General features: G+C 46.7%; 1 protein-coding gene across 1 annotated transcript in view; it reads right to left on the reverse strand.

Moving 5' to 3' along the window:
• RELB (RELB proto-oncogene, NF-kB subunit) overlaps positions 1–13081 on the reverse strand; it is a 29427-nt gene that overhangs the window by 2480 nt on the left and 13866 nt on the right. The window contains exons 4-10 of the mRNA XM_055311058.1: positions 11033–11190; positions 9558–9649; positions 9247–9378; positions 7568–7672; positions 1826–2041; positions 1003–1071; positions 817–894 (exon numbers count right to left, since the gene is read on the reverse strand). Of these exons, the coding sequence (XP_055167033.1) occupies positions 817–894; positions 1003–1071; positions 1826–2041; positions 7568–7672; positions 9247–9378; positions 9558–9649; positions 11033–11190 (850 nt within the window). The remainder of the gene's footprint in view (positions 1–816; positions 895–1002; positions 1072–1825; positions 2042–7567; positions 7673–9246; positions 9379–9557; positions 9650–11032; positions 11191–13081) is intronic.

Raw genomic sequence — 13081 nt, forward strand, 5'->3', positions numbered from 1 at the left:
GTTTGGGCTAGAGACAGGCTCTGAATTAAGGCTGGTTGGCTCTGACAACCCCTCCCATTTATCTACCATTTACCCCTGCTATCTGTTCCACATAATATTTTATCACTAATCTACCTGTATAAATGCCCAGGTTCAAGTCCCTGCTCCACCGCAGATGCAGTATGTGACCTTGGCTAAGAGACTTCAGCTTCCTGGGCCTCAGTTTCTTTATCAGTAAAATGAGGGGGGAAGTGATGTGATGGTATAGATTCAATGAGTAAACATACACAAAGCACTTATGTACCCATTATATAGTGTCTATAAAAAGAAATGCATTAAAATCTAAAAGGCCAGGCAGCCAGGGTGGCTCAGCAGTTTGGTGCCATCTTCAGCCCAGGGCCTAATCCTGGAGACCTGGGATCGAATCCCACGTCAGGCTCCCTGCATGGAGCCTGCATCTCCCTCTGCCTGTGTTTCTGCCTCTCTCTCTGTGTCTCTCATGAATAATAAAATAAAATCTTAAAAAAAAATCTAAAAGGCCAATGAGGGAGGTGTATGGTGAAACTTTTCAGAGGAGTCTCTGAGGCCCTGAGAGGTGGAGCAACTTGGTGAGGGTCACACAGCAAGTGAATGGCCCAGCAGACATCAGAGCCTCCTCCAAATGGTGTCCAGAACTGTACTTTCTACTTCAGGTTGCTGCCTGAGACGTGAGTTCCTGGCCTTGTGGGACCTCTTGGGGGAGGGGGGTTGCTGAAGAGGCCAGAAGCAGGGCTGCAGCTCACCCTCATCCCACTTCAGAGAGCAGGGGCTCTCCCTAAATGGGGAACCATGACCCACCTGAGCTGGAGTTGGGCAGGAAGTGATCCAGGAAGGCTGGCTTTTTCCTCCGTCGTTTGCTCTCGATGCCATGCGGGTCTGAAGGAAGGCAGAGATGAGGACCCCTGGACCCTCACAGCCCCTCCTCCCCAGGCTAGGGCTTAGCCATCCCCTCCCAGGATGTGGAAAGGGGCAGAGGGGACACACCAGAGCTGTTCAGCTCTCCGAGGACATCAGGCATCCCCCGTTTCCGCTTCTTGTCCACGCCATAGCTGTCTGTTCAGGAGATACCAGGGGCAACATTATCCATCAATAATAATAATTAAGAATTAATTATAGAGACCATTTAGGAAGTCATTGAGCTGCTCTAGTTCTTGACCAACTAATGCAAATAGATGTCCACATCTCAATCAGAATGAAACCCAAATTCACTTCAAGCCACACTGGCCTCTTTGTTGTTCCTGGAACATCCCAGGCACAATCCTGCCTCAGGACCTTTGCACTTGCTATTCTAGCTATTTGAAACACTATTTTCCAACTCCCACCACTTCCCTGGACAACTGCCTAGTCATCCCCATGTCCTCAACTAAGTCATCCCCTCCTCCAGGAAGCCCTTCCTAATTCCCAAGCCTGGACCAGATGCCCACTCTGAGCAATCTGAGTCCCCTGAGCAAATCTATCCCCACAATAGGACTGTGAGACTTATGAGAGCAGGGCTGGGGCTATCTTGGTCACTGCTGTGTCCTCAGCACCACTCAGTACAGGGCCAGGCATGAGGAGGCAAGCTGAGGGGAGAAATAATCAAATATTCCCCAAATGCCATCAGCTATGTACTGTTACTTCCATTTTACACAGAAGACAGGGTCAGAGAGAGAGGCCAAGGTCACACAACCAGTAAGAGGTAGAGCCAGGAACTGAACCCAGCCTGCGCAGTCAAGAGCCTGCATTTTACTTCTGCCTCTTCCCTTGTCCCCTCTAGGCCAGACACCTGGTCTCTGGGCAATGGGTCACCCTGGGTTGCCGTGGTTACCATGGTCCCGAGGCAGGTACGTGAAGGGCAGAGGCTCGCTGCAGACCCCGTCAGTAAGCCGCTGCAAGAAGACATTCACGGTCACAGGCTCAACGATTTCCAGGTCCTCATAGGGTGGTGTCTTGAAAACAATGGCAATCTGGCGGTGCACATCGGCCTGGGAGAAGTCAGCCCGGCCTTCCCAGGAGGCCCTGCTAAACACCACCGATATATCCTCTGGCGGGAAAGTGGGGACGTCAGCTGAGCCAGGACACTGGCCCACCGGGCCCCCAACTCATTCAGCCTTCCCCCAAATCAACGTTGATATTCTTTTAAAAATATGTGTGTGTGTGTGTGTGTGTATATGTTAAGTTTTATTACATCCATTTTTTTTATTACATCCATTTGATTTAAATGAGCTTCACACCCAACATGGGGCTTGAACTCACAACTCTGAGCTCAAGATTCCCATACTCTACCAACTGAACCAGCCAGGTGCCCCCAATATTGATTTTCTTAAGAATAAAATTAATTATAGAGGCACCTGAGGGGCTCAGTTGGTTGAGCGTCCAACTCTTGGTTTCGGCTCAGGTCATGATCTCAGGTTTGTGAGACTGAGCCCCATATTGGGCTCTGTGCTCAGTGAGGAGTCTGCCTAAGATTCTCTCCCTCTGTCCCTCCCCTGCTCATACATACTCTCTTTCTCTCTCAAATAAATAAATCTGGGACGCCTGGGTAGCTCAATAGTTGAGTGTCTGTCTATGGCTTAGAGTGTGGTCCTAGAGTCCCGGGATCAAGTCCCACATTGAGATCCCTCGAGGAACCTGCTTCTCCCTCTGCCTATATTTCTGCCTCTCTCTGTGTAGCTCATGAATACATAAATAGAATCTTAAAAAAAAATAAATCTTAAGAAAAAAGAATAAAACTAATCATAGCAGCAGTTAACCTGTTGAGCACCTAACTGTGTGCCAGCCACTAAGTGTTTTACATATTTTTAATATATTATCTTATTTAATCCTTTTAGCAACATGAGAGACAATTAATATCGCCACCATGTCAAAAGTCCCCCTAGACCACCATCAGATTCAGTGATTCATTAAGGGGACTTACAGGACTCAGCCTATAATTGTACTCATGCATGATTTATTACTGCAAAAAGATACCTAGCATCCTCAGTAAAGGGAAAAGATGCCTGGAGTGAAGTCCAGAGAAAACCAGTCACAAGTTTCCAGGAGTATTTTCCCAGTGGAGACAGAGAACACGTTAATCCCTTCCCCACCCCATTAACAAACTGTGACAACACATGTGAAATGCTGTCTATCAGGGAAGCTCACTGGAGATTCAGTACACAGGGTTTTTATTGGGGGCTGGTTACATAGGCACCCTCTGCCTGGCCTATATCAAAATTGCAGACTCCCAGAAGCAAAGCAGGTGTTCAGCACAAACCACCTTGTTCATATAGTTAAAGCACAGTGAGCCCCTCTCATCATCCAAGCTCCCAATAACCAGCCAAGCATCAACCTTGCACACAGGCCTTTCAAAGGATAACAGTCTGAGACCTGCTATGTTAACTCTTTTACATACCCCCTTTAAATATGGGGAAACTGAGGCTTCAAAGGGTAAAGAGACTTACCCAAGGTCACACAGCTGGTAGCAGGATAGTCAGGATCCAGTATGCTATACTGCCCATTATTTCTTTTTCTTATCTTATTGCATTGCCTCTTTTCACACTAATTCCATCTACTGAGGCTTTATATATGTCTAGACACACACAGATTGCCTCTAAGTCACACAGCAATCTTATGGGAAAAAAAAGTACCTTGAGGAAACCCATTATATAGAGGAAGCAAAGGCACAGAAAGGTGAAGTCACTTGTCCAAGGTCACAAAGCCAACAAGTGGTAGAGGCAAGATGGGAATCCAAGTGGGCTAGAGCTCTTCACCACCATCTCCCAAGGGCTTGGGGAAGTTACCTGATATCTCTGGGCCTAGTTTCCTCACCTAAGCAGAAGCAAAATCAGAGTACCTACTTCACATGGTTGCTTGGAGGATTAGTTGAATCACTCCAAGTAAAGGTGCTCAGTCCATGTTAAGTATGATTACTTTTTTAAAAAAATTTTATTTATTTGACAGAGAGAGAGAGAGAGTACAAGCAGGGGGAGCTGCAAGCAGAGGGAGAGGGAAAAGCAAGCTCCCTGCTGAGCAAAGAGTCTGATGTAGGGCTTAACCCCAGGGCCCTTGGATCATGACCTGAGCCAAAGGCAGGTGCTTAACCAACTGAGCTACCCAGGTACCCCAGGTATGATTACTTTTATTAGCATTACACAAAGTACCTAGCTTCAGGCCTGGCACTCAGAAATTCTCAGTAAATGCTAACTCTTTATAGTGTAGTTCTTGGGTAATTGAGAGCCTGTCTCAACCTAACACCAACTCATTTGAGGGATAAGGAAGCAGAAGCTCAGGGTAGTGAAGCCACCAGTCTGAGACTGGCCAGTGAACGAATGATAGAACAGGACTGACATCTGCCTCTAGTTATTTGCACACACCTGGATCAGTTTCCCTGCTCTGGCCCCAACTCCCAGGACCCTAACAATCTCTGTGGCATTCCTCAGATCTTGGCTCAAATATCACTTCCTCTGGGAAGCCTTCCAAGGTGGCCAGACCATGTCTGGTCTTCTTGTTGTTTTAGTGCTCTCACCCAGTTCTAATGCTTTGTCTTCTTCCTTCTCAGCATAACTCACAAATGTAATTTGTGTTTCTTTCCCTAACCTCCCCACCACCACCACTGAACTGGCAGCCCTGTGAGAGCAAAGCTGGGGCCTGTGTCTGTCACTGCTGTGTCCCAGCACCGCCTAGCACTAGGGCCCAGCACAAAAGAGCCACTCAATCTCCATTTGCTCATTCACTCAAAATTTTATAAGAACCTCCCTGACCTGGGCATATATCCAAAAGAACTGAAAACAGGAGATCAAACAAAAACTTACACACAAATGTTCAAACATTAATAGCAACATTTCATAATAACCAAAAGGTGGAAACAACCCAAATGTCCACCAATTTATGAATGGATAAACAAATTATATATCCATACAATAGAATATAATCCTGGGGATCCCTGGGTGGCTCAGTGGTTTAGCTCCTGCCTTCGGCTCAGGGAGTGATCCTGGAGTCCCTGGATCGAGTCCCACATTGGGCTTCCTGCATGGAGCCTGCTTCTCCCTCGGCCTGTGTCTCTGCCTCTCTCTCTTTCTGTGTCTCTCATGAATAAATAAATAAAATCTTAAAAAAAAGAAATAGAAGATGTATATTTCTAAAAAAAAAAATAGAATATAATCCCACCATGAAAAGGAAGGAAGCACTGATACATACTATCCCATGGATGAATCTGAAAACATTAAGCTAAGTGAAGGATGCCAGATACATAAGGCCACATATCATAGGATTCCATTTAAATTTAAAGTCCAGAAAGGGCAAATCCACAGACAGAAACAGATTAGTCGTTAGAGGAGGGAAGCATAGGGAGTGACTGCTTATATGAAATGGGAAGTGAAGTTTCTTTCTGGGGTGATGAAAATGTTCTGGAACTAGGTAGTGGTGATGGCACAACATTGTTAATGTTCTAAATGCCACTGAATTATACACTTTAAATGCTTTTTTAAAAATGTTTTTTTAAAGGGACACCTGGATGGCTCAGTGGCTGAGCATCTGCCTTTGGCCCAGGGTGTGATCCTGGAGTCCTGGGATTGAGTCCCACATTGGGCTCCCTGCATGGAGCCTGCTTCTCCCTCTGCCTATGTCTCTGCCTCTCTCTGTGTCTCTCATGAATAAATGAATAAAATCTTTTTTTTGAATTTTTTTGAATAAAATCTTTAAAATAAATACAAAAAAATTAAATTAAAAAAATTTTTAAGATTTTATTTATTCATTCATGAGAGACAGAGAGAGAGAGAGAGAGAGAGAGAGAGAGAGAGAGAGAGAGGCAGAGACAGGCAGAAGAAGCAGACTCCATGCAGGGAGCCCGATGCGGGACTCCATCCTGGGACCCCAGGATCACGCCCTGGGCTGAAGGCAGGCACTAAACCGCTAAGCCACCCAAGGATCCCATAAAAATGTTTTTTAAAGAATGGAATTTGTAGCTTAAAAAAAAAGAGCAAGTAAAGATTTTTTTTTCCTGAGAACTTCATGGGTGCTTGACCATGGAATGGGTAGTTCTGGGAACAAAGTTGCTCACCAGGACAGCCCTGACCTATATAACCCAATGGGGGAGACAGACGTTAGCTATATAAACACAGAGCATGAGAAAGGATCGTTAGAGATCCCTGAGGCTGTGACATGTTCTCCCACTATGCTCCCCTCTTGCCCCATTGACTTTACTGTTTCTCTAACAATGACACCTGCTCCTACCCCAGGGCCTTGGTACTTGCTGTTCCTCTGCTGACTCTTCCCCAGAGAGTCACATGGAGAGTCATGGCTCCAATGGTATCTCCTTGGCCCCACTTAGTAAAATTCTGCCCACAACCCCTCCAGCCATTCCTCCTTATCCCCTTTCTCAGAATTATTTTTCTCTTTTCTCCATCTTCCTGAGGTTTTTCAACTCTCTTTATATTTTATTTTTCCTCCCAGAAGAATGATTATGAGCACAGGCCACATAGATTCAAATGCTGTGTCTACCTGCCTAGCTGTGTGACCTTGTACAAGTTACTTAACCTTTCTGTGCCTTACTTTCCTCATCTATGAAAGGGAGGTAATAATTGGATCTACCTCGTAGAACTATTAGGCAATCAGATGATCTAATGAGTGAGGTGTAGAAAGTGCTTATAACAGAGCTTGGCATATAATAAGAACATTTATATCCTTGGTGGTGATGTTATTTATAATAGAGTCAGGATAAAAAATGCAAAGGATACAGAAAATATATATACAGTAAGAGCCAAGGCTCTCTCCAGCCAGGCAGTGCAGGATGCACCTGTTGTTTTGTTGTTGCTGTTGTTTTTTAAGTAGGCTATATGCCCAGCATGGAGCCCAACACGGGGCTTGAACTCACAACCCTGAAATGAAGACCTGAGCTAAGGGGACACCTGGGTGGCTCAGTGGTTGAGTATCTGCCTTCAGCTCAGGTCATGAACCCGGAGTCCTGGAATCGAGTCCCACATCAGGCTCCCCGCAGGGAGCCTGCTTCTCCCTTTGCCTATGTCTCTGCCTCTCTGTGTGTCTCTCCTGAATAAATAAATAAAATCTTACAAAAAAAAAAAGAAAAAACCTGAGCTGAGATCAAGAGTCTATTCCTTCACTGACCGAGCCACCTGGGCACCCACATCTGTTTTTTCAAAACCCTATTTGCAGAAGGGACATCTGAATAGACATGAAGTGGAGGAGATACTTTTCCCATTCTCCATTTTCTTCATCTGTAGCCTTTACCTAGCTGCCATAAAGCATTTACCTATGCAAACTCCATAAGAGCCCCCACCCCCCCCCAGCACCACCATCAGCTCATGCTGCCTGGCACCCAGCATGGGCCAGCACACACAGCTCTCCATCTTTGTACATGAATGAGTGAGTAAGCAGCTCCATAAGTGAATAAACCAATCGACTGTTGTAGTCTGACTCCACAGCCGGGGTTCTGGATCCTTCCACTGCAAAGTCCCAGTTAACCAGCTCTGCCTCCCGCTCCCGCCTGTTTAGGCTTCTGGAGTCCCAGGGCAAGCTGCCCAATGCCACTTTGCCCACTCGCCAGCATACACAAGCGCTGTCCCAGATCCCTCACCTTTCTGCACCTTGTCACACAGCAGGTAGAGCTCCTCCCCACCCGTGCATGGCCCACTCTCCTTGTTGATTCTGCAAATCCGCAGCTCTGACGTGTTTGTGGACTCTGGGAAAGGGCAAGAGGAGAGGTATGTAAGAAAAGTCGAGAATTCAGCCATCAAATCCTCAGCAGGGACCCCATGGGTGCCCACCCCATGCCATGCAGAGATGGGAAATGGAGAAGCCAGGGGCGCCCAGTCCTCCCAGGACCTGTGGTCCAGGAAGAAAAAGAAGATGCTCAGACAGAGGGGTCTGTGGACAGTCAAAAGTCCTCCATGCTGAGACCCAGTGAGTGTCCCACCCAAACTGAGACCCAGCGACAGTCAGACCTCAGAGGGGACTGGGTGGAGTCAGGAGTCAACACCATTCTTAGATGTGGATTAATCCATAGTGGACACCCAAGGCTTTGCCTATCTAGCAGTCCTGGCCCTTCTTCTGTTGAGCCCTCAATTTTCCTTCTAGGAAACACTCCCCCCTCATTTCAGTCATGGGATTGGGTAGGGCTGAACCTACTCCCTAGTTCAGCAGTGACCTTGTGCCTCAAACATGGCCAATTAGAACACAGACTCCCTCTGGCCATAGCTAACTGGTCAGAGAGAAGCACATGGCCAAAATCAGGCCAATAAGAGAGAGACCTGAGACTCCAACCAAAAATATTGGGTAAAAGAAGCAATCTTTAGGTACCAGGGAGAGGTTCTAAGGTGGTAGGATATAAGCCTAGAGCTGCATACAGCCATTTGGCCCCCACCATGGGAGGGTTGTGCCAAAAATGACTCGAACTTGAAGTATAACTGAGAGATGGAAACAGAGAGATCCCTAATGACATCACTGAGCACCTGGAAACAGCCAGACCTGAAGCACTTAACTACCTCTGGACATTTTTAGTTAACGGAACAAACAAATTATTCTTTTTCTCCTTCAGCCCATTTTTTTTTCCTTCAGCCCATTTGAGTTGGAATTCTATCACTTGCACCCATAAAAGCCCTGGATGGATGAATTTCCCTCCCCATTTTGATGCTTGTGGCAGTCACTATAGGCTGCTAAAACCTAACAGCCCTTCCAATCTCCTCTTCTATGCATATATCCCTCTGTCGATGATGGAAACCCGAAATAATTGCTTTCCCAGACCCCCTTGCAACTAGCAGCCACCATGAGACCAAGTTCTAGCCAATGAGACATAAGCAGAGGTCTACCAGGGGGGTTCTGGGGAATATATTATTTTCTGTATGAAAAAGAAAAGTATTACTACTCATGCTGCCTCTTCTCTAGAATTGTCTGGTATAGTGGTACAGGTTGTGCACTCTACAATACAAGGAGGCCTCATTTCCATAGGCTACCTAATACATGCTGGCCACTGGAATTGGGCAGTGTACAGCCTCCACACCATACAGGGTGACACTACCCATCATGCCTTGAACACAGACATGGTACCTGGAACTGTGGGAACCAGCTCACAATCAAGGGAATCACAGAGCTGAACCAGTTGCCATGATATTGCTGAGCAGTTGAATCAACACGAACAGACTTAGCAATGAGACAAATCAAAATAAAGAACTCCCTGTTTGTTCATGCTATTGTACATGGGCTTTCCAGTACCTGTGGCCAATAGCAATCCTAAGACACACAGCACCCTAGACTCACTTTTGTCATAGACAGGCTCAGAAAGCACAGGGTCCATCCGGCGCATCTGTCCCTGCTGGTCCCTATATGAGGCCTGGAAGCAAATCCTCACGACATTCATGTCCACCTCTTGATGATTCTTCAGGGACCCAGCTGTAGGAGAGATATGGAAAGGCTGAGGGTGGGGGCAGGAGACACTGATGGGGAGGTAGGAGAGAGGGAAGGGATGGGGCTGAGGGGATAGTAGATCTGGAGAAGGTGAGGGGATGGGGTAGCAGATAGGGCAGGGGTTTCAGGAGGACAATACAGCTCGGCTAGGTTCAGGGACTCACCATTGTAAGGGTCGATGCCCAGCTGAATCTTCCGCTCAATGGCAGCCTCAATCTCCTTCTTCCTCACACACTGGATGCCCAGATTGTTAAAGCTGAATGGGGACAGGGGAAAATAGGTGAAGGGAGGTACTCTGGAAGAGGCAGGTCTAGTCCTAAACCACAAGAGGACTCTGGCAGATGCTGCCTTGGGTCTCATGGTCTCAGGGGCCCCAGCATTAGGAGGGGCCTGCTGTTTAAACCTCAGGAATGATGGGGATTCTTGAGAGCACCTGGGAGTGCATTTTATCTTTACCACATGAAAACACTGGCCAACCTCATTTATAATAATAAAATTGCAAATTAAACATCAATGTGATGCCAATTTTTTTAAAAAGCTCATCAACACAGAAGGATCAAAATGTTTGATGATAGTCTCCACTGGTAAAGTTGTAAAGAATCAGGCACTCTCACCCATGATGGGTGGAAACCACAAATTGCTCCAGCAATTACATATCAAATGACAATATGGCAATATTCATTCATTCATTCCACAAATATTTCCTGAGCCCCTACTGTATGCCAGGCACCATACTAGGCAGGACTGGGGGGCACAGCAAGAAACAAAAGGGACAAAATCCCTGTTCTAATGGATCTTACATCTTTGCTATATTTATAAATCATTTGATTTATAAATTTTATAAATCACTGGAAGTATACATATCTTAGAGCTAGCAAGTTCATTTCTAGGAATTTATCCTAGAGAAGAAATGATAGATACATAAAGTTATGCATTACAGCACAGCTAGTAATAGGGCCACAGGATATTAGAACCACCACGAGGGCCCATTACTAGGGGGCTTGTCCAATTAATGGTGTACAGCTGTACATTGGAATACTATGCAGCCAAGAAAAATGATAAGGCAGCTCTAAATGCTTACAGGAATGATCTCCAAGATGTACTAGAATGTAAAAACGAGGCACAAATGTCTGCTACCCTTTGTAAGGGGAGAAAAAAATATATATGCATAGCATTTTTTATTTGCCTCCAGGAAGGGACACTGACAGCTGCACGACCAAAGATGGAAGGAAGGAAATGTATTTTTCACTGCACAGTCTTTCTGAACCTTTTAATTTTTTATCTATCAAGAATGTATAAGTTACCAAGCAAAAGAAAGAATGATCTTGCAGTTAAGTCAGGTCTGGAGTCACATCCCTGCTCTGCCATTGGCTATCTGTGCTCCTTTACTCCCCTCTGTCTCAGTTTCCACCTCAACAAAGTGGGGATAAATATAACAGTGTGTGAAGGTGGGTACAGCAGGGGGCCAGACCTAGGCATGCCCCTCCACCACCCCCAGGCCTGGGTCTCCCCATCTAGGAAATGCAGTGGGGAGAATCTAGCCAAGCAGTCTCTTGCCCTAAGACTTCCCCAGGCGATCTTCAGCTCCTCCGTATCTCCATGACCTGGGGTAAAGGGTTGGGGGTCAGGGGTCAAGTACCTGTGCCGGGGGCTGACATGAGGCCGGAGCCTCACCCTGCAGACGCCGTCGGTGCAGTCTTTCCCCACGAGGCTGTGGGGGTGGACTCGGTGAGGCCAGTCCTTCCACACCAGGCAGGCGGTCACCTCCACCTCCCGAAGCCCTCCACAATCCCGGAGCTGCAGGGAGACAGGTGCATTTTTGGGGTCCCATGGCAGACACCTGCACCCATCCAAACTCCCTGGGACCTCCTTTGACAGCTCCCCAACCTTCTCCCCCGGGATGATGGAATGGGGTTTGCTTAAGACCCCTCTGAGATCCTAAACCAGAGGCTTGGGATCCCTGGGTGGCGCAGAGGTTTGGCGCCTGCCTTTGGCCCAGGGCGCGATCCTGGAGACCCGGGATCGAATCCCACGTCGGGCTTCTGGTGCATTGAGCCTGCTTCCCCCTCTGCCTGTGTCTCTGCCTCTCTCTCTCTCTCTCTGTGACTATCGCAAATAAATAAAAACCGCTGTGCCACCCAGGGATCCCATATTCTTTCCATTTTTATGTAATTAAAAAATGTTTCATCTAGGATGCCTGGGTGGCTCACTGGTTGAGCGTCTGCCTTGGCTCAGGTCATGATCCCAGGGTCCTGGGACCGAGTCCCACATCAGGCTCCCTACATGGAGCCTGCTTCTCCCTCTGCCTGTGTCTCTGCCTTTCTCTCTGTGTCTCTCTCAAATAAATAGTCTTTTTTAAAAAATGTTTCATCCAAACTCATCAAAATGTATGCATTAAATATGTGCAATTTTGTATATGTAACGTATACCTCAGTAAGCCTTTAAGACTACAAAAAAAAAGATGAAAAGTTTTGTTCAAATTTGGGGAAAATTTTGGGATCCCTGGGTGGCGCAGCGGTTTGGCGCCTGCCTTTGGCCCAGGGCGCGATCCTGGAGACCCAGGATCGAATCCCATGTTGGGCTCCCGGTGCATGGAGCCTGCTTCTCCCTCTGCCTATGTCTCTGCCTCTCTCTCTCTCTCTCTCTGTGTGTGTAACTATCCTTTGTCTCTGCCTCTGTGTGTGTGTGTGTGTGTGTAACTATCATAAATAAATTAAAAAAAACAAATTTGGGGAAAATTTGGAGCCTGAATTTAAAAAACTATGAGACAGGGACACCTGGATGGTGTAGTGAGTTAAGCCTCTGACTCTGGGTTTCACCTCACGTCGAGATCCTAGGGTCATGGGATGGAGCTCTACTTCACTCCCCACTCAGCTCCAAGTCCGCTAAAGTTTCTCTTTCCCTCTCTCTTTCTAAAATAAATAAATCTTTTTTTAATCTTTACTTTTTTATTTTTTAAAAGATTTTATTCATTTATTCATGAAAGACACAGAGAAAGAGGCAGACACACAGGCAGAGGGAGAAGCAGGCTCCCTGCGGGGAGAGCCCGATGTGGGACTTGATTCCCGGACTCTGGGATCACACCCTGAGTTAAAGGCAGATGGCTCAACCGCTGAGCCACCCAGGCGTCCCTAAAATAAATAAATCTTTTAGAAAGATAAAAATAAAAATAAAAAGCATGAGATATCCATTATTTCAGATTTCCAGGTTCTCTTTAAAGAAAAAGGAAGCAGGGTGCCTGGGTGGCTCAGTCGGTTAAGCATCTGCCTTGGGCTCAGGTCATGATCCCAGGGTCCTGAGATTCAGTCCCATATCTGGCTCTCTGCTTGGCAGCGAACCTACTTCTCCCTCTCCCTCTCCCTCTGCCTGCCACTCTGTGTACTTGTGGTCTCTCTGTGTCAAATGAGTGAATAGAATCTTTAAAAATAAAAATAAAAATAAATAAAGAAAAAGGAAGTTAAGACACCTGGGGCTGGAATTGGGGCTCAACAGCCACATGCAGCAGCAGATAGAAACCAGACCTTTAGATGGGGCCCAGACCCACTTGGCTTTCCTGGCTCACCCACAGGGCCCTGCTGGCACCAAAGATCCTATAAACCCTGCTCTGAACTTCTAAAGCCCTTGCCTACCTATTAAAAACAATAAATAGGTAGGTAGGTAGGTAGGTAGGTAGGTAGTAGGTAAGTAG

This window comes from Nyctereutes procyonoides, unplaced genomic scaffold (genome assembly GCF_905146905.1).
Source record: "Nyctereutes procyonoides isolate TBG_1078 unplaced genomic scaffold, NYPRO_anot_genome, whole genome shotgun sequence".
Lineage (NCBI taxonomy): Eukaryota > Metazoa > Chordata > Mammalia > Carnivora > Canidae > Nyctereutes > Nyctereutes procyonoides.